Source organism: Neopelma chrysocephalum, unplaced genomic scaffold (assembly GCF_003984885.1).
Source record: "Neopelma chrysocephalum unplaced genomic scaffold, ASM398488v2 Primary Assembly neopelma1_86, whole genome shotgun sequence".
NCBI classification, from domain to species: domain Eukaryota; kingdom Metazoa; phylum Chordata; class Aves; order Passeriformes; family Pipridae; genus Neopelma; species Neopelma chrysocephalum.
The window spans coordinates 4,522,170-4,540,725 of NW_020897748.1; the positions used below are offsets into that span (position 1 = coordinate 4,522,170).

The 18,556-nt window shown below is 42.1% G+C and overlaps 1 protein-coding gene across 1 annotated transcript in view; it reads left to right on the top strand.

The window, feature by feature from the left end:
- The first annotated feature begins 16,492 nt into the window (after positions 1-16,492).
- NIPAL2 (NIPA like domain containing 2) overlaps positions 16,493-18,556 on the top strand; it is a 53,841-nt gene continuing 51,777 nt past the window's right edge. Inside the window, exon 1 of the mRNA XM_027692450.1 lies at positions 16,493-16,869. Within this exon, the coding sequence (XP_027548251.1) occupies positions 16,765-16,869 (105 nt within the window). The 5' untranslated portion in view covers positions 16,493-16,764. The remainder of the gene's footprint in view (positions 16,870-18,556) is intronic.

Consider the following 18,556-nt stretch of genomic DNA (forward strand, 5'->3'; position numbering starts at 1 on the left):
GAATTATCAAAAGCAATCTCTAACCAGAAGCAATTGACTACAAATTGTGGCAATATCACAGAGCTAGGAGAGGAAAAATATCTGCCTTTAAAAGGGGTGAGAGGTGGAGAAAGGGTCTGGAAATTTAAAATTTAGAGCACTTTGCAGTGATTTAAAGTTATTCAAATAAATGCATGTATTTAAGAGCACCTAGATGGAAAAAATATAATAAGAAACAGGAACATGGAATTGCCAAGAACCGATCATGTCAAGATAATGTACTTTCCCTCTTTGAAAAGAAATGGATATCATAGAAAGGGGGATGTAGATGTGATATATCTCAACTTTAGTAAGATTTTTGACATTTTTCTGATGTTCTCATGAAGAAACTCAGAGTCTGGTCTAGCTGAAACTACTATGAGAAGGATGCACAAATACTTTGAAAATGTAATTAAAAAGATACTCAGAAAGCACTTCCCAAGAATTTCCTGACAGACAGGAATAGTTGCATGGATGAGCAATCATAGAAATCCATCCTAGGCTTGGTACTGTGATGCATTTTCATGAATTACTTGAGTGATGGAAGGCTAAACACGCTTGTGAAATTCACACATGACCACCACATTGGCAGGTTTTTTGGGAGCCAGAAGAGGAATTTAAAATGATCTTGATAAATTTAAGAAATGGTCTGAAAGCAATTAGGTGAAATTCAAGAAAGGCAAGTACAAAGTCCTAGATGTGGGATGGGAAAAACTGATCACACGAAGACAAAATAAATGCAGGAATGTCTCTTTCTAAAAATAAGGCAATTTTCGAAGCAGAAGGGACTCAAAATTGCAGTCCAATTTTTGTGAATCCTGTGGGCAATGAGAGTGTCAGGTAATAAATGGGCACTCCTCTAAGACTTTTCACCTACATGAAAGATCACAGAAGTTCTCACATTTCCATTTCCTAAAAGACGGGGAAGGGGCAATAGGCTGGCTTTGCTCTCCCCTGATGGTGAGACTCTTCTTTACTGCACTATTGCTATAAGTTAAGGCGTATTTGGAAACCCTAGGAGGAAAGTATGAGGAAATATATATGCCTTTTGTTTTCTTCATAAATATCAGTACAGCAATATCATGATCTTCTCTATTTTCCTGGCTGATAATATCCTGCCTGCATGGAGTTAAATCAAAGCAGGCTGTCAGTGAGAAGCTAGCAGGAAATGAAACAATGTAGGGCCATAAGTAAGTATAAATATATAAGGTCCCATCATGGTGAACACCAAGACTCCATGAGAAAGTAATGGAAATTAGTCCAGGAGAAAATGGCCCTTTCTATGACTCTGACCTGTGCACGAGGTTTGTCACTGGAGGGAAATTTTGTTTCCCGGTGGGAAGGCACAATGACCACCACAAGAAATGTTTGTTGAACTCCAGCTTTGCAAAGGGTTATTCTGCCCCCATCCCAGCATGAGATCAAAAGGAGAGCAACGGGCCAGGAGGATGCTGGTGTAGAAGGCAACGTGGGCAGGGGCATCTGGAAAGAGCTCCTGCAGGACAGGCACTCTCCAGGAAGGGAAAGGGGCTGCCTGTCCTCTGCCTGTGAAGCAAGGAGGCAGGAACTGCTGCTCTCACTCACATTGGCTGCTCTGCAGCCCTGCATGGATGAAGAGATGAAGCTTTGTTTTAGTGGTGTTAATAATCTTGACTCCTTCAGGCCTGTTTACACATTCTTACATGGAGCAAGGCAAACTCAGCTCTTAGAGCAATATGAGGGCGGCACAGAAGGCTTTCTCTGCAGAGCAGGATGTGCTGCCTACACCTTTCTCCGCTCCCGGTGGAGTAGGTGTCCTCTGCCTCCCCCACTTTTTGTGGTGGGGCTCTGCATCTGCTATAGTTTAAAAAAAAAACCCCAAACATTCTAGTGGATATAAAGGGCATAGGCATTTCAGAGACCTTGGGAGTTAAGTGGGTGTAGGAGATAGCGTGTATGTCCTACACAAACCGGCTGAAGACTATGCAGAAAGAGAGAAAGGGAGAGACACTGTAGTGCTGGAAAAACTGAGCAAGTGACAAATGTTCTCCCTCTTAGTAAAGGAGCAAGCAAGAAAAGAAAATAAATACAAATTCACTGTTTTAACTCAGAGACAGCTCTTGTTGTCTTCAGTGTGCACGCTTGTTCCTGGGCATTGCAGACTCCAGAATTACGCAGTTTTAATGATGTCTCTGCAGCACACAGACAAATTTTGAGAAAATCAGTGGTTTTATACAGGAGGACGGCTGGGTTGCTACTGTATTCTTTGCAAACTATAAGAAATTGGTGGTGATTCTGCAAACAAGCTAAAGATCTCAATATTCATATGCTGCTTAGAGCCACTCAGCAATTAACATCCACCCTTCCACGGACGGCAGTTGATTATAGTAAAAGCTTCCATCAAAACCTCAAAGAATCACAGTATTAAATGCAACTACTCTGAAATAAATGGCACAATTTTTCCTTGTCATTATGCTGTAATGGCAAAATAGAGACATTATTTTACCTCCTATTAATTTCTCTGGGTTTGATTACATTATTAGTCCCGCAAAGGCTATCAAATGCCCCCAGAGACAACCAGGTTTATGACAACATAACTGGCTGATATAATGAATTGTGGCTGTGTGGTGAGAAATGACAGTGTTAAACCAGTATTTGCTGTCTGAAGAGAGACACTATTTGCAGAGGAAACTCCTATGCAGTGGTGTTTAAATCTAATTCAAGCATTTAAGATTTTGTGGATGGGTGATTTTCACTGTGTGTATTTACCTTCTCTACAGCTGAAAAAAGAGAACATTGCTGTCAGTTCTGAAGTATCAAAGTACCTTTGGAGAGGAAAACTTCACCTGAGGCTGTCAGACTCCCACGGCCCTGCACACCATCATGGCAGGTAATGGGGACACCTGCACCTACAGCTGGGCTTTCCTTGCTGCCAGCAAACATTACAGGGGGGAGCTGAGGACATTGAGCAAGGACTACAAGGCTCTAGCAATGCTTGTAGCCTGGCAAAGAGACACTGAATTCATATGACATATAAAGGGAATACATTTTACTCGCAGTTGTGGGATGGACAGCACTGAAATGCAAACACCAGCCTTTCCTTTTATAGCATCCTTTTCTATGTCCAGGTTTTCTGTGTTTCTACCATAAACACAACTATATTGCCTCTCCTAGCTGCAAAATGCGAGAAATCCTAGGGTAGGAGTCAAGCGCTATCAAATGCTATGGGATTTAGGTTTCTTAAGTTGTTCAGCTGAGATCACGGTTGTATTCCAAGACCATGATATCTCTAGAGGTACGGGACTTCATGCTGTGATGCTTTTGCTTGCCAACTCTAAAAGAAAAGGGAAGGATAAATGAATCTCTTATGTGCTGAGAATGTGTTCAGCAATCCACCTAGCTTGGAAGGAGCTTATGAAAAGGCTCGGTTCTACATTACTGTGCCATTTTTCTGACAGAAAATGTTGGCTTCCTGTCAATTAGCTAGGAGAGAGAAAAATGTCCTAAACTGGGATCTTAACTCTAGATTCTCCTCTTTCTGTTGAGAAGCAAGAATTACAACAGTTTTAGTTTATTTATTCAGGTGTAAATCAGTTGCCGTCAGTAAAATTTTATGTAAGGAAAAATATCATGAGTGAAACCAAACAGATCAGATAATCCTTTGGTCTCCCTGTGGACAGGGTGAGGTCAGCACTTGCCTTAGCCCTTGCTCCATACCAACGGCAAAGTATTATTATTGTTATTGCCATAATATTTTTTCCTCCTGCAAAATGCTCCCAACATGGCAAGATGTTGAGCACATATAAGTAATTTTCAGTATTCCTTCTGTGCTCCCCTGTCTCTGCATCTCTGTCCCTCACTGCACTGTCCTGAGATGACTTTTTGTCAAGTGTAAATGTTAAATTGTATGTGGAGCTGAGATTCTGTGATTTTGAAGTATCTGGTTTTGCTTGTAGGAAATCATTAAGCACCACTGGTCAGCTAAAGAGCCAGGGGAATGTCAGTATTTGTTGGTGTACACCTTATAAATCATAAAGTAATTCAGAGCTCCGAGACTGGCCAAGTACCTACGCTACACAGGTGAATGTTGCTGCCGAGATCCCTGCTTGCCTTTGCTCTGCTCACCCTTGGAGGTACTTAGTGCAGCTTTCCACTCCTCTGCCTGGACAGATATCCTATTCAAGATCCAGCTGTGTTGACGGAAAAGATGCTCGTGGCAGCTGTCCTCATTCCTCATTCCTCATCCCTGTGGTTTGCTCTTGGGGATGCAGGTGGAAGTGTTTTTAGCCTAACCTCAGTACTGCCTCAGGCCAGCAATTTTAACTGTCTTAAATCACACAGGATGATGTGGACTTGTCTGCTTGGAAGGACAGGGGTGCTTACATCCCTTTTGCTTCTAATAGAGCAATCACAACTGCACCCAGAAAGGCAGGCGGCAACCTTGAATCTGAACAAGTGCACTGGCTTAAATGGAATCCATTTAAAGCTGCCATAATTAACCTGATGCATGCTCTGCACTCGCAAAACAGATGTGAAGTCTCACCTGGGCTTGTTACAGTTGCATTACATTGGATTTGAAGCACATGAGAAAAGAGCTTGCACCTTCCTGAAACTGGCATCTTTGGACACTTCTGCAACACTGGCAACTGAGCCCAACATGTTTGTTGGCCTTGAAACTGGAAAGAGATATCAGTGAGATGGTTTTCACTGGGAAATTACATCATGTTAGAACATGTTGCTTGAGACTCCCAGTGACTACCACCACAGCGTAATTTCCCGTTATAAACAAGGCCTGTGAGACAGCTGTTGGGAGGCCAACCATCCTCCGACTGGGCTGATCCTGCTCCCATCTGAGCTCCTCTAGTAGTGGGTGACTCAGCTGCATGCCACAGGCGCTGCAGCTGAGGCAGGACTGAGCCCCAGCCCTCACCATCATTCCAATGGCATGGTGCAGGCATGCTCTGCTTGCTGGCTAAAAATGCCAATAAGCTTTTTGTTTCTTTGTTTGTTTTGGTTTTGATTTTAACAGCCTTCAGAGAAAGAGGTCATGCCTTTTTCTTAACAGCCTCAAAACAAGAAAAATCCCCCCTTTTCTAAAAACTTTGCCTATGAAACCTCTAGTTTTTATCTATGATTATTCTCCACTGGATAAATTGGAAGCATAAACTGTGGGTAACAAGTTTAGGTCTTGTAGGGCTACAATACTTGAGCCATCCCTTGTGGAGCTTTCTCCACTTAATTTAAAATCACCTCCCTTTCAATTCTCTTGTGGTGTGTATCACACACAATTTTACTGAGAAGCAGCTCACAACAAACCACTTCAAAGACAATGCTACATTTGCAAAGGAAGGAATTTCTCTCTGACAGTTCAGCAGCACCAGCATGTGCTGGAAAATAAGCATGCATCACAAGACAGTATGCTACACATGGGGAATCCTAAACAAAAACCTGCTTATAATGGGACTGCATGCAGAGAGCTAACATGATTCTGAAGCAGCTGCTTTCAGTGCCTTGGAGCATTGAATCAAACTGCTCAGAGCAAAGAGAATTTGCTCTTGATCTCCATGTGAAAATCATTATTAGGGGAATGAATTATCATTTTGTCATGTTTGTACAGTGGAGTCTTAGTCGGTGCTACCAGAATGCAAATTTTTTACAATAGACATCAAATTCCTCCTTCTTTCTTGAAAATATGGGGATTAGAGGAATCTACATTCACAACTTCAGACACCATAAAATTGAGCAACTGGCACTTAACTAATTTATTGCAAAAGCTTGATACTTGCAACATGCTATATAAAACCACTGACACGGGGAACATTTGCAAGCCACACCTGAGGCTGATGGGTGACCTACAAAAGCTAACATGCCTTGCAAATATGTTTTAGTTTGGCATTTTTCAAATTAAATATTTGCTTTTATTTGCCTTTCTTCCTAATTTTTTTGTCTTTTCTGTGGGAAGATGTTCTTTCCTGGACAATTTTTAGGTGTTCATTTGGAAACCTGAGACTGAGTTCTGCTTTTTATTAGGTTTCATTTTAAAAACAAACAAAAAAAGCATAATTGCAAAAAGAAAAAAATTTCCATTTTACAAGCAGTGTTACCCGTGCTGTGACTGCTAATGGTAGGAAATTTACATTCTGTAAGATAAGTAAGACAAAAATAGCTCAAGGTCATTTTAGACCACTTAGCCCTGACTGTCTGTGCAGCACTACAAACCCAGTCAGAGCCCAGCCCAGCAGCCTGCTGTCCCAGTCCCCATCCCCTGCACTGTACGGCTCTGCAGCACTGCAGGCAGCTGCCTCAGCAGGCCGTAGCAGAAGCTGTCATGCAGCAATCCCAGTTGAAAGACAGAGTATTCCAAATCCCTTGTCCCTCTTACCACCCAGGATGTACGAGCATATTTGGTCTGGGAAAAACTTGTGACACTGGAGTGGTGTCTGGCTGTCCATTGGGATTTCTCATCTCCTGGGTTAACCCTGCAAGCCTGTTAGCTAGCAATTAGAATTTTTTCTTCTTCTTCTTTTTAGTAGTCTTCATCTCCACTTGGATTTCCAAAATTAGCAATCTCAGGAGTTCTACAGGCTAAATAAATGCCATCTCAGAAGTCAGGCTTAAGGGCCTGATCCCTACTTTGCCATTTCCATATCCCAAGACAGAGAGGAAAAAGGAGGATGTACACAACAAAAGAATACACACACACACACACACACACGGATATATATATGATATATATATATATATAAAGAATATATCATGAAGGATAATGTAAAAATAGAAAAGGCAAGGGGAGGAGACAAGATTTTACAGAGATGGCAAACACAGCTTGCATCTAAAGTTAAGGAACACCTCTTATACCCTTCAAACTCCAAAATACAATTTCTCACAGAGAATTAAAATCACCCTCTAGGAAAAAGGGAAAAAATAAAACCTCCTCAAAATGTCAAAGACCTAAATTCCCCCTGGCTTACAGTTTCTGTGCGGATTTGAGCTATTTATAAAGCCAATCTCCACGGTTTCTGTCATACGTTTCTGTTACACACGTCCTGAGCTAGCTAACTAGTGGATACAAACCTGATCAATATAACCATGGCAATAAGTGAAGATATTTGTGCACACTGCAAGCTGTGCTTATTAAAATAACAGAAATTGCTGCATTTGATTTATAAAGAGATGAGTAGGTTTCTGTATGAAACTCTACTAATAGTTGAAAAAGCCTGTTCTGCTATGGACTGAAAATGGTCTCTCCCCACCCACACATGCATCTGGGATTTGATCACCAGCCTTTAGGAGAAACCCACAAAACCTATTCCACTTAGCAGAGTATATTACACAAGCAAAGGAAAACCTTGCAGGCTCGAGATTTGGGTGGAATCCATTTATTCCACATGTGCAAAGACTGGATGAGGAACTGGAGGATCCGCAGCAACTAAACTGAAACCTCTCCATGTGTTACACACATAAGCCACTCTTGATTGAAATACTGTAAATCTTTTCCATACATAATATGTTTCCTTGTCTGGTATAGCTTGATTTCAATTTATACTGTTCTTTTTTTCTTTCCATCATATTCAAAATGATCATAAACAGTCTGTAAACTCTGTATTGCAAATGGCTTTCTAATATTAAAAAAGGTATTTTCAAAAGAAAGATCAGTTCCTTGTGTCTACATTGAAAAAGGTACATGGTCATGCAGTCTGAAGTAAAAAAAATTCTATTAATCTTAAAATTATTATGATACGGTAAAAATTATAATAAATATAGGAAGAAATGTTCTGCAGCCTCTAAATAGAGAACAAAATTTGTGCCAAGAAAATAAATACTTACCTCAAAGGAAGTTAAAACTCATGAAGCATCCCTGATGGAGATATTTTCTATATGTATTATTTTTAAGAACTTGAATACATATTCTAAAAAATCTGTCTATGTCTAAAAAAAAAACCAAATCAGAGGCAAAATATGTATTTTTTTCCATTAATGAAGTCAGCTTCCTCTTCAATTAAGTACTTACAATCCATCATTTGCCTGAAGAAAATGTAACACCTCCCCCAAGAGATAACCCTGCAAAATCCTGTTTACTTACATGGTGATAGTATTCCTCACCAAAGCAAACATCTGCACTTCTGCAGCAAATGCTTCAGGGATCTCTACTCGCTCTTTCAGGAAACATCTGCATCAATACACCTCATTGAAGATGTTCTCCGTGAAAGAATTCTATCACCATGTTCTTGATTTATTATTATTTACTGTTGTGCTGCCCAAAAAAATCCCAAAATTTTATCCCCATCTCTGAAGATCTATATGGCCTTTGCTTGCTTGAATGGTTTTACAAGGATGAAAGCAGCATTTCTGAAACACCAGAATGAGTATTGTTGTAGTTATAGCAAAAAAACATGGGACTTTGATCTTTGGCGTTTATAAAAGCTACTTTATAATCAGAATATCTTATCTGTTCTTAGAAGGCAAAATGGTACATTTATGAAAACAGAACTTCTAAGGAAGTAAAACTATTGAATCTTAATTTAAAACGCAAAGGTATAAAAAGATTTTGTCCTTTGTAATGTGAAGAAAGCTTGTTTCCAATTCTCCAAATATTTTAACAAGGAATATTGTGTATATACAAGCTTTGCAATATCAATTGACTGGTTATTAAATACATTTGAGCTCTTCCCCTGCTCCCAGCACACACACACACACACAGACACATGTGATATTCATGTTAACAATTTATTTCTTGGAGGGAAGAAAAGTAGTGTGTTCTCAGTCCAGTTATCCTGGAGGTTGCCTCAGGTTATTTTAGTTTTTATGTTTAATATTGCAGGGATTTTACGGATTTACCAAAATACCATAATTTTTATTTTTAAATCACTATTTTTTTAAAAACAGATTCAATCCAGATCGAACCTTATCATACTCCGTTTCAGTTCACTGCCACCCTATTTAAGTGTTGTCAAGGCTGTAATACATAAACTATCTGGCTCCAGGGCTGGTTTTACTGTGGTTTTGGAATACAGATTTTATAATATGCAGTTTCCTTCCTCTGAAGCCAGTGGGCTATTCAGTGGAATAAGGTTTCTGAGGCACAGGTCAGATCTTCAAAGACACATAGACACCCAAATCCTGTTTAAGGATATTCCACTGATTTGAAACAAGGTGCCTGCCTTATCCCTTTCAAAAGAGGGGAGATTTCCTAAACCACAGACAGAGCCAGGTTAAAAAGGCACTTGGGCACTCCCTAGACAATCTCTTGACTACTTGTCCCCTACCCTTACTGCCAGGCCACTAACATGAGACACAGGCAGGACATGCCCTTCTTTTGAGACTCAATTGATTTAAACAGAACCATCCTCAGATTGATCTACCTCATGCCATGGATGAGACCAAAAGACCTGATGGATTTTTTGCCCTTAGATTGCTTGAGTTTCAGCAATGTTACTGCATACACATGTGCAGTGAGCTTGCTGCACAGATCATCTGCATATATGTGCCTCTGGTATGGACATCTGATGCTCCTGGGATATACCAGACTGGCTGAGCAGGAGCAAAGCAGCTGGATAACATGCAGGTAACAGTATTGATAGTGTCCAGAAGCACTCTGCTTTTTGTGTCTTCTCTATGAACGTGCGACCTCTGAAGTTGCCTCAAAGCATCACATCTGCTGTGTTGGTGCGTGGTGACAACAGCACGTGCCTCCAACAGAATCACCTGCTGCAGCACAGTAGTCAGGGCTGTGAAGTCTGGAGGGGTGCCAGTGCACTTGGAGCTATTGCACTGGACCTTCAACCAAAGCTGCTGTACACCCAGGAAGTCAGCCAAACACATCAAAATCCTAAAAACTAAATTAAAACTCCAAGACAGAAAAAGAGGACATGCACTGGAAAACTCAGATGTATGGCTTTTTGACTCACAGCTCCAAAGAAATGCCACCTTGCTTGGTTGTCCTGTGGTAGTGACTATCTTATTTGGACTTGTACTTTCTGACAGATTAATGTTCTGTGACTTCCCAGGATGTGTGTGGACAATGGCAGATTAAGGTCAAAACCTACAGTAGCAGAATAATGGCTCAGCTCTGTACATGTTCATTAAAAAAACCAGTTTTGAAGGGTCCTTGTTGCTTTAGCTGTTTTAAAAGATGCACATGACTGGAGGAAGAGGAAAATGTACAGTGTATGTACATATGAACAGAATTTAAATCACCAAGCCTTTAGGATGTGGATTGGCATGTTTGATTGTATTACATGGCCTGCCATAAGACAGATAATAAAAAGCAGGGAAGAAGCCTTGCTGCAGGTTCTCAAAGGTTGGCCCTTATTCTGAAGAGCTGTGTCACTGATTTCAGTAGGAGAAAATACAACCCTCAGAGACATAGATTATAGTAGAAAACCTCATTTGAGCAGGTATTAAACTGGGTCATCCAAAGGACAACTTTGATCTTCTGGTGCTTGCCAGAGTGGGAAAGAGTACATCACAGAATAAAAAAATCACATCACAATTTTCCTGCTAGTCATATTTTTGCCCTAAGTCATCAAAAAACACTCTCTGTACCCACCTGCTTGGTGAGTTCTCATGTTTGTTCATAGCCATAGCAGATACTCCCGCAGTATTTTGGGGTTGAGGTGTATATTCTGTAACTACATATAAGAACAACAGGTCTCTGGATCCTCAGCAAGTTCCCCTCTCCCCATTGCCCTGGATTTGAGGAAGATACAGGTCTTTGGATCCACGCATCCAGGAAACCCCAGGGAGGTGGAGGTTGGGGACAGGGCCAGTACAGGCCATCCACAGACCTATGGATGAGGAGAAGGGGTGAAGGGAAGGCAGATGGGCATGCCCCAAGGATGGAAGAATTAAGCAGATATTTGAGAAGAACCTCACAGCAATTTCTTCCAGCTAATCCCTGCCATTATTTTTCCCCTGGCAAAGCTGATATGGTCCATCATTTCCATGAGACAGAAAGCATTTTTTTTACTGCTCACTTCTCAGAGGTCTCAGACACTTGCTTTTAATCATATAGTGTATGCTGACATCTGGTGGCATTCAGCAACCAAATCTTCATTAAACAAATATATTTTGGTTTTAAGAAGTCGGCATTCTTACTTTCCCTTAGTTGGATGCAGAAAAGAATTCCTCTCAGACCACTTCAGACTGGGGATTAGTCTAACACACATGTATGGGACTCGCATGATCCTGGAACTCTTACGAAACACGTACATGGGCACTGACCTCCTGATAAGGAAGGGACTATCAGCCAAGGGACATGGCTGTGTTAAAACACAGTGGTTCTAGTACAAAATGGAGCAAGTGACATCTTATCATTCCCTCTTCTGAACACAGAGAATTAATGCACTAAATAGGAGCGACGCAAAACTACCATGGGTTTTAGCAGCAACAGAGCTACTGTAAAATCTTAGGTACTAACCCTTCTCCTGTAATTTATTTTATCTTTATTTCAAACTGGAGAAAAAGAAGCAAAATAGCATGCATGAATAGCCAATGAGATATATGAAAACCTTTTTTCATGGTAAGTAATAAGTAGCATGGAATCAGCTGTCATGGTTAAAAGATACCCATGATGTAGCTGTTCCATTAAAATTCGGATTAAAATCATGTTTAGATTTCATTTCCTCCAGTCCTTATCCTGCTTTTGATTAGTTTTAAGAGCAGTTGATGGTCTTGTGATTTGAAGATTTTTCATTTTAAATTTTGTGTACATGGTCTGGAATTTTATGTGAAATTGTGGGTTTGATCTTTGACCTCTGTTTACTACAGTCCTGATTTGCCACTAATTTGATAGCAAGCCATAAGGGCCTACTGTAAACAAGTCGCTCACTTTACATAGCTATGTTTGGCTCTGAAATGAAGAAGAATGTATGGAATATACTTTGGGTACTGTAGCCTCCTAAAGAAATAATAAAAACCACATCACTGCTTAGCTCTCCAGGTAACATTTACATTTGGAGAAAATAAGTTGCATGCCTAATAGAGAGAGAAAATGCAGTTCTTATTCATCTTGGGTTTGTTTGCTTAAAATTATTCTTTAAAGTATTTGAAAGCTCAGGCTGCCTCTTTTGAAGTCAGCGGGAACTGACATTGATTTTAAAAGATCAGGATTAAGCCTAAATTGGTAAGGTCTAAAAGTCAAAAATGAAAATATCCAAAGTCTACAAATCTCTCACTGGTCCACCATCCAGAAAGAAAGGACAAAAGCCTTCTCCAAGGTCTGTAAGGTGTGTCTTGATTCCAGGGCTCCTGGATTTTGTACAGTTGTAGACTTCAAGATGGAAAGCAACTTCCAGTAAGGACTGTAATTGCTAGCATATGAAATAGTACATACTTGCACCATGGTCTTGTAAAGCTGCTGGGGGAAGGGAGATGAAAGCTGCTTGTAAAAATCAAGACACATCTTCCACAAGTTGTCCTTTGCTATCCACTACACAGTATTCCCTGCCTGCAACCCAACCCAGGCAGATTCCCTGGCTCATGGGCTCAGTCCTTCAGGTACAGCCTTACACACAGCAACTGACCCAGCAAAAGTCTGCTTGTAGACATTTAACTCAGGAATGTCTGATCATCCTGCTCAAGCTTAGCACTTTTGGCACTAATCTGGCACTACCAGCCCTGCCCTCTGAACAGCAGGTGAAAGCAAGGTCTTCAACTCTCTCCTGTACCACTCAGCAGGGACCATCCATTCCAACACTGAACTTCCCATCACCTGGGCTCTATCCTTACAGTGGAACACCTAAGTACCCTAGACAAAGGGCTCTTTTCCTATAAGGCAGAGGAGGAAACCATTACCTCTTTAATCTTCTGGCTTAGGAAGTCTCGGTAACTGACCAGAGCCCAGTAGTCAAGGATGTGGACTCTTCTCAGCTAAGAGTGTGGTTCATCCACAGTGACAAAGTGTAAGCTCAGAGAGGTGATGGGACATGGGCAAGCAAACACGAAAAGTCCTTGTTTTCTCTTCAGACACCCAAGTTCACTGAGTATCTGAAATGAAGGGATCCTGGTGCCAGGTCAAGCTCTCTGTGGATGACTTCAGAAGGATAAAGCAACTAGAGGTAGGAAACTGCATAATGATTCCATTGGTTTATGTGGTCCCAATATCATACAACCCAGAGTTCAGGGAGACACATGGATCTGGCACTGTCCCAAATCATCTGAACCTGAGGCTGACGAAGCATCCATTGCAATCACCGAATCCTTGTGACCAAACAAAGGAACATCATCTACTGTTAACAGCAACTGTTGCTTGGCCAAAGAATATCGGATAGGAATACAGTATCCAAGTAAGGGAATCCATGCAATTAACACTCAAAATAGTCTGTTGCATCTCCATTGCTCAGAAGTAACCCAAGCTGGTAAGAACTTGATGGGTGAATGTAATTTTCCAGGCTGTGTAGCCCCTTCTCTTCTACCCAAAAATGACTGGCAACAGAATGAGAGAAGTCAAAGACTGCCACTTTGCAGATTACTCAGTTTAACCAACCTTGAGATTTTCCAGCAAACCAACTCAAGCAGCATCTACTCCATATTCACGGGTGCTACGTCCTTCTGTGTGCTACTCAAAGGGAGTGAGCTGCTACTCAGAGGAAGGAACAGTCCTGTCTTGATATTGATGTGGGTCAGCCACCACAGCCAGACATAAACCTGCACTTCTGTTGCCTTTGCTCAGGTGATCAGACAGATCCAACAATAGCAAGCCAGATCACCTTTCTGCAAATACTTTCACTAAGGTATTTTTTGAGCTACCCCAGTCTCCCCACAGTACCACAAGGACAACAACTGAAAATACACACATAGGGAATATACATGGTGCTTTCTGCACACGTCCCCAGTGATGTAACTCTGACCCTGGTGCCAGATCTCTGCTGTGTTGTTTTGCTAATGTGTTGCGGTGCCCACTGAAAACACCTTATATTTCCATGTTTTTTAAGTGGTTATAGTCTATTCTGCCAGCCCAGTTGGCAGGGGACAACCTTGATTTGAAGGACCATCAAACAGAACTAGACTTTCAGCAGAAACTTTCTGCCACTGAAAACTGGAAGCAATGTTCTCAACTAAAACATCCTGCAGATCCTGTCTTCTGCTTCCACTTTATGGGACATTTCTGCAGGATATTTCAAGCATCAGTTCCAAGGACTTAATACCTTTATGCCAAACACCCCAGCATCATTTTGAGCCTGAAAACAGAAATGCACAAGTATAGGGACTTGCACATAGTTGTTTTTTCTAAAGGAGGGTAGTAACTGAGCAGAAATAGTTTCCAAAATATTCTTTACTTTCTCAATAGGGCTGGCTTACAATGTAAAGAAAAGTTAAATTAATCTGAATAATTCAGGGCAGTTATACATGCAAGACAATCAGAGATACTTAATAAATAAAGGATGCCATAAGGGCCCCTGGCATGTTTAGACAGAGTGGGTAAGTCTGGACCCAAGTGCGGAATGATGTGTCACTGCTAGACCAGCTTCAAAAGCAATTGAACAAGGGCTTCATATAGACAACATTACCAAAAATCAGTTCTGATAGCTTTCTTATGCAAGAGAAAACCACAGTCACATTTGTATTTTAGACAGCGAACCAACAAGAATGAAGCAAAACAACAGCAACTGTCCTCAAGAGATATTTTGGGCTGCTCCTCTCCTCCCACTCCCCTTACACTCCTTTTCAATCTCCTACCAGTTTGTGCATTTTTGGCAACAGAGAACCATACCGTGAAGGTCATTGGCAGGCTGGTGGAGACTGCTGTGGCATTTGGCTACCAAAGACAATTTCCCCAGCCTGGGGAAGCATTGACATCTTTGCTCCCCATTTTGAGCTGGGGCAGGAGTGACTGGGTGAAGAAGCATGAGGAACACGAGAACTTTCTTCAGCCCAGCAACCTTTGACAATCGTTGCTGCTTTTCCTCTTCGCCCCAGGATCTGCTATCCAACAAGTGCAAATTAAGGATGACAAATAAGAACATCAGCCTGGTGTTTCTGCTAAAATGATCCTCCTTGAAGTAGCTGATGTTGACACTTAAATTGTCAGCAGACTTCCAGTTTAGTGCTGGAGTTAGAAGAATGAGTCCATTCACACTCCCCTCTGAGCTTTTGTTTCAACTCTCTCTAGATGGGACAAATATCATTGCAGCAGTTTACACTCCAGTTCCACTTTAAAGGGTTTTTTTGCAACCATAACCCGGATTGCCTCAAATTTTTCTTCTTCAATGTAAACTTGGACTGCAGAGAATAATTACACAACACTGTAAAAATAGTCTGCAGCAATTTACATAGCCGTGAAATATTGGAGCTGTTTTTTTCCAGTATACCTATGTATATATGGCTGCAGCTAATTCCAGTATTTACAGGGGACTCACCGGAGCTGTAATCACAGAAACTGGTATTTCAAGTTAGGCCACACACATGAACAAAACATTTATTGTTAAAAGGCAAGGTTTTGTGTTTTGGGGTGTTATATCATCACCTAACTGAAGCACTACTTTGCCATTTCTGCCTTTTCTATATCACCTGTCTGGATTCAAATAACATCCTTGTGGCTCAGACATTATTTAGTCAAGTTGGAGAGTGTTAATTTAACTTCAGCCTCTTTCCTGTAATCATGTGTCCCTTCCATTTTTTGAACAAATTAATCATACCGAGGGGCTGTATCCTCATTTCTCTCTCTGCAGCCAGCTTTGCTGCATTTTTATTAGGGATCATATCTCCTTGCCTGCTGGAAGGCCAGTCCCCAGACTGATATCCTGCATGCTGAGCGGTTCTCTCTTCTCTTGGTGCATATTGCTGACAGTAGGACACCAGCCCCCCTAGAACTAAGCAATCAATGGTAGCTCTTCTTAAGAGTAGGTGAAAACTCTGTTGTAGCAGGGGGCAGAATAACTTTCTGCTGACCCTTGTCTGCTACAGTAATTGTCATGACTTTGGACATTTTCAAGCCCAGCTAACCAATGGGATGAACAAGCTAGTTCTTCCAAGGTATAGTATGAACTCTCTGGATTTCAAGCAGTTGTATTGTCCAGAGCCTGAAGATTCAGTGTCTTAATATTTCTTTCCGTGCTTCTCTAGAAGTTTACTTCTGTCTCTCATGTAATTCTGCCAAGCTCCTACCTTGCTAGCTCTACTCTGCCTTTCATGACCTTGTTTAGTTTTTGTTTTCCCCAAGAGAACTTAAGCGATAAAATCAACAATATGAGAATGAACGGATAAAGCCACAGACTGGGAAAAAAACCCATTGCCTGAAATATCTGCAAATAAACTATTCAGGAAATACTTACAAGAGAACAATACAGGACAGAAGTTAGAACTTATGCAAGTGACTATATGCCTTTGGGAACAACAACTTCTCAGTCTTGCAACTGACCATTAGTTTTAGGCACTGATTTGAAGGAGTTAAATTCCCAGACTGCCTTTTCAGAGCAGGGTGGGGCATCGGGGAAGTCAGAGAGAGAGAAAAAAGGCACCTGAATGCCCTGGAAAGGAGCCGGCAAAGCTTTTGTCAAGCTCCCCTTCCTCTCCTATGCTACAACTACTCTCCAGCTGAGGGTCTCCTGGTGTACACCTGCAGTCGCGGCCCTCGGCTGCAGCCTCGGCTGCACCGGCAATCGCAGCCTCTACACCTGCGTGCACACTGACCCCTGCCAGCAGCCTATCCCACACCAGGAAGTGAGTGCCACGTCCAGATCCTGTTCGCCTTTCCTCACAGCCACCCATCCCCACTGGTGTGACAGTGCATGGCATGGCCAGTGGCTGGGGCCTGAGGGCAGGGACATGGGCATCATCCCAGTTTCAGAGAGGGCGTCTTGGAATGCATCCTTTGGGGGACCAGGCACCGTGAGTGGGCCCCTCTCTGGCCCCTGGTACAGCACACACAAGGTAAGTGCCCACCGTATAACATCATAGTGGGGCCCCCTGAAGAGGGCTTGTGGAGAGCAGGACAATAATTTCAGCTTCTCCCCAGCGTCCTGTGAAAAGTCCCCTTCCAGCACTTGTGTGCTGCTGGCTCTGCTCCCTCTTCACCCTGTTGTTCAGCCTGCAAGGCTCTAGTTTCCCCCTCCAAGCAGTCCTTTCCGAGTAGGAACCAGGCAGAGAGCTGTGCTGTTCTGCACTAGAGCATCACTGGTTTTTGTCATCGGTGTATCTGTCACTGTCAGTGCTGACAATGCATTTAGGCAACTGCAAAAGAGAGACTGAAGTGGCCCCTGAAAACTAGCAAGCTGGAGCATCTGCTAACAATAAAAATGAATTGGAGGTTGATTAAACCCTTTACCTTTTCCCTGCTTTTTGCTTCACAAACTAGAAGGCATGGGACGATACTCAACATTCTTGTTTTTCTCGGCATGAAAGGCAAACAACTTTCTTACAGTGAAAAGTATTGGTATAAATTGTGCATAAAATGACTTGCAGTTAGCTGCTCTCCTTCCTCTGTGATCAGCCCAGTTGCAGGTGATAGCCTGAGGAAGGTCCCAAAAGCTTTCCCCTCTGGATACTGCATTTGCTACTGGGTGAATATCCATAGAGTAGGAGGCATTTTTCAGCCCCATGTTCTCAGAGGGAAGGAAACCTGTGAATTCCTGTGCTCCTGGCTGATGGCTGGTGGCAGTGCTTCCCAGGACCAGATCTGGGACCTCTTATTGCGAGACAAGAATGTGGAGCCAACAGTTTTACTGTGGGTTCATGAGTTAGGGTCCCAAGGCTGTGAGCTTGAAGAGCTGCCAGAGGAAGGCAACAACAGGGAACTCCCTTGGCATGGGGACACCTGCATGTCAAGGTGGGGTTATTTGCTTGCTTGGAAAACCTCCCAGCCCTGCTCCTGTACTCCTTGGGACTATTGCTGGGTTTTAAGCATGGTAGTTTTCTGGGAAGACCTTTATAATTTTTTAGAGCTGCTTGGGTGTTTTTGGGCGAGACTGATTTTTGTTCTTTTATTTACTTGGGTTGTAGATTTGGAGCAGGTGATTGGTAACTATGGGTCCTGTGTTGATGCCAACCTTAATTTTCCCAATACCCCCATTTTCACATTTTACACTTTTCGAAGCTTCAGAAACCATTTCCTCTTCCCATTCACAGTTATACTTGCTGTGATTCAGTGGATCAGCCCAGTTTCAGATCTTCACACAGGGCTCTTTCCCTTCCCCTTTTTTTGAGGCCATTTGGTCCTCTTGGTTTGGTTTGAAGAGGAGCTCTTTGTTTTCTGCCTCTACAAGAGACCATAACTGCACTGGCTATCACCTGCTTGGAAACATTCCAGGAAAGCTGAGGTGAGTTGCTATTGTGGGAGTATTTTTTAGCCCCTTCAACCCCATGAACAATCAGGAGGTGAAAGAGCGAGATCCCCTTTCAAGAGCTCCTAGACCTGAGGGGCTTGGCATGGCTATCAGTCACAGTTGCCTACTGCCATGTGATTATCAGAGACATCCACACGGGATCAGCAGATCTGATATATTAATTAGGAAAATCCATGGCACTAGAGTGCCCTTAACTGATGTCTGTAAACAAGCAGCTCCCTGGAAAAAGTTAAAGTGCCTGTGTCCATGTGGCTATGTAGTATAGTACCCCTTTG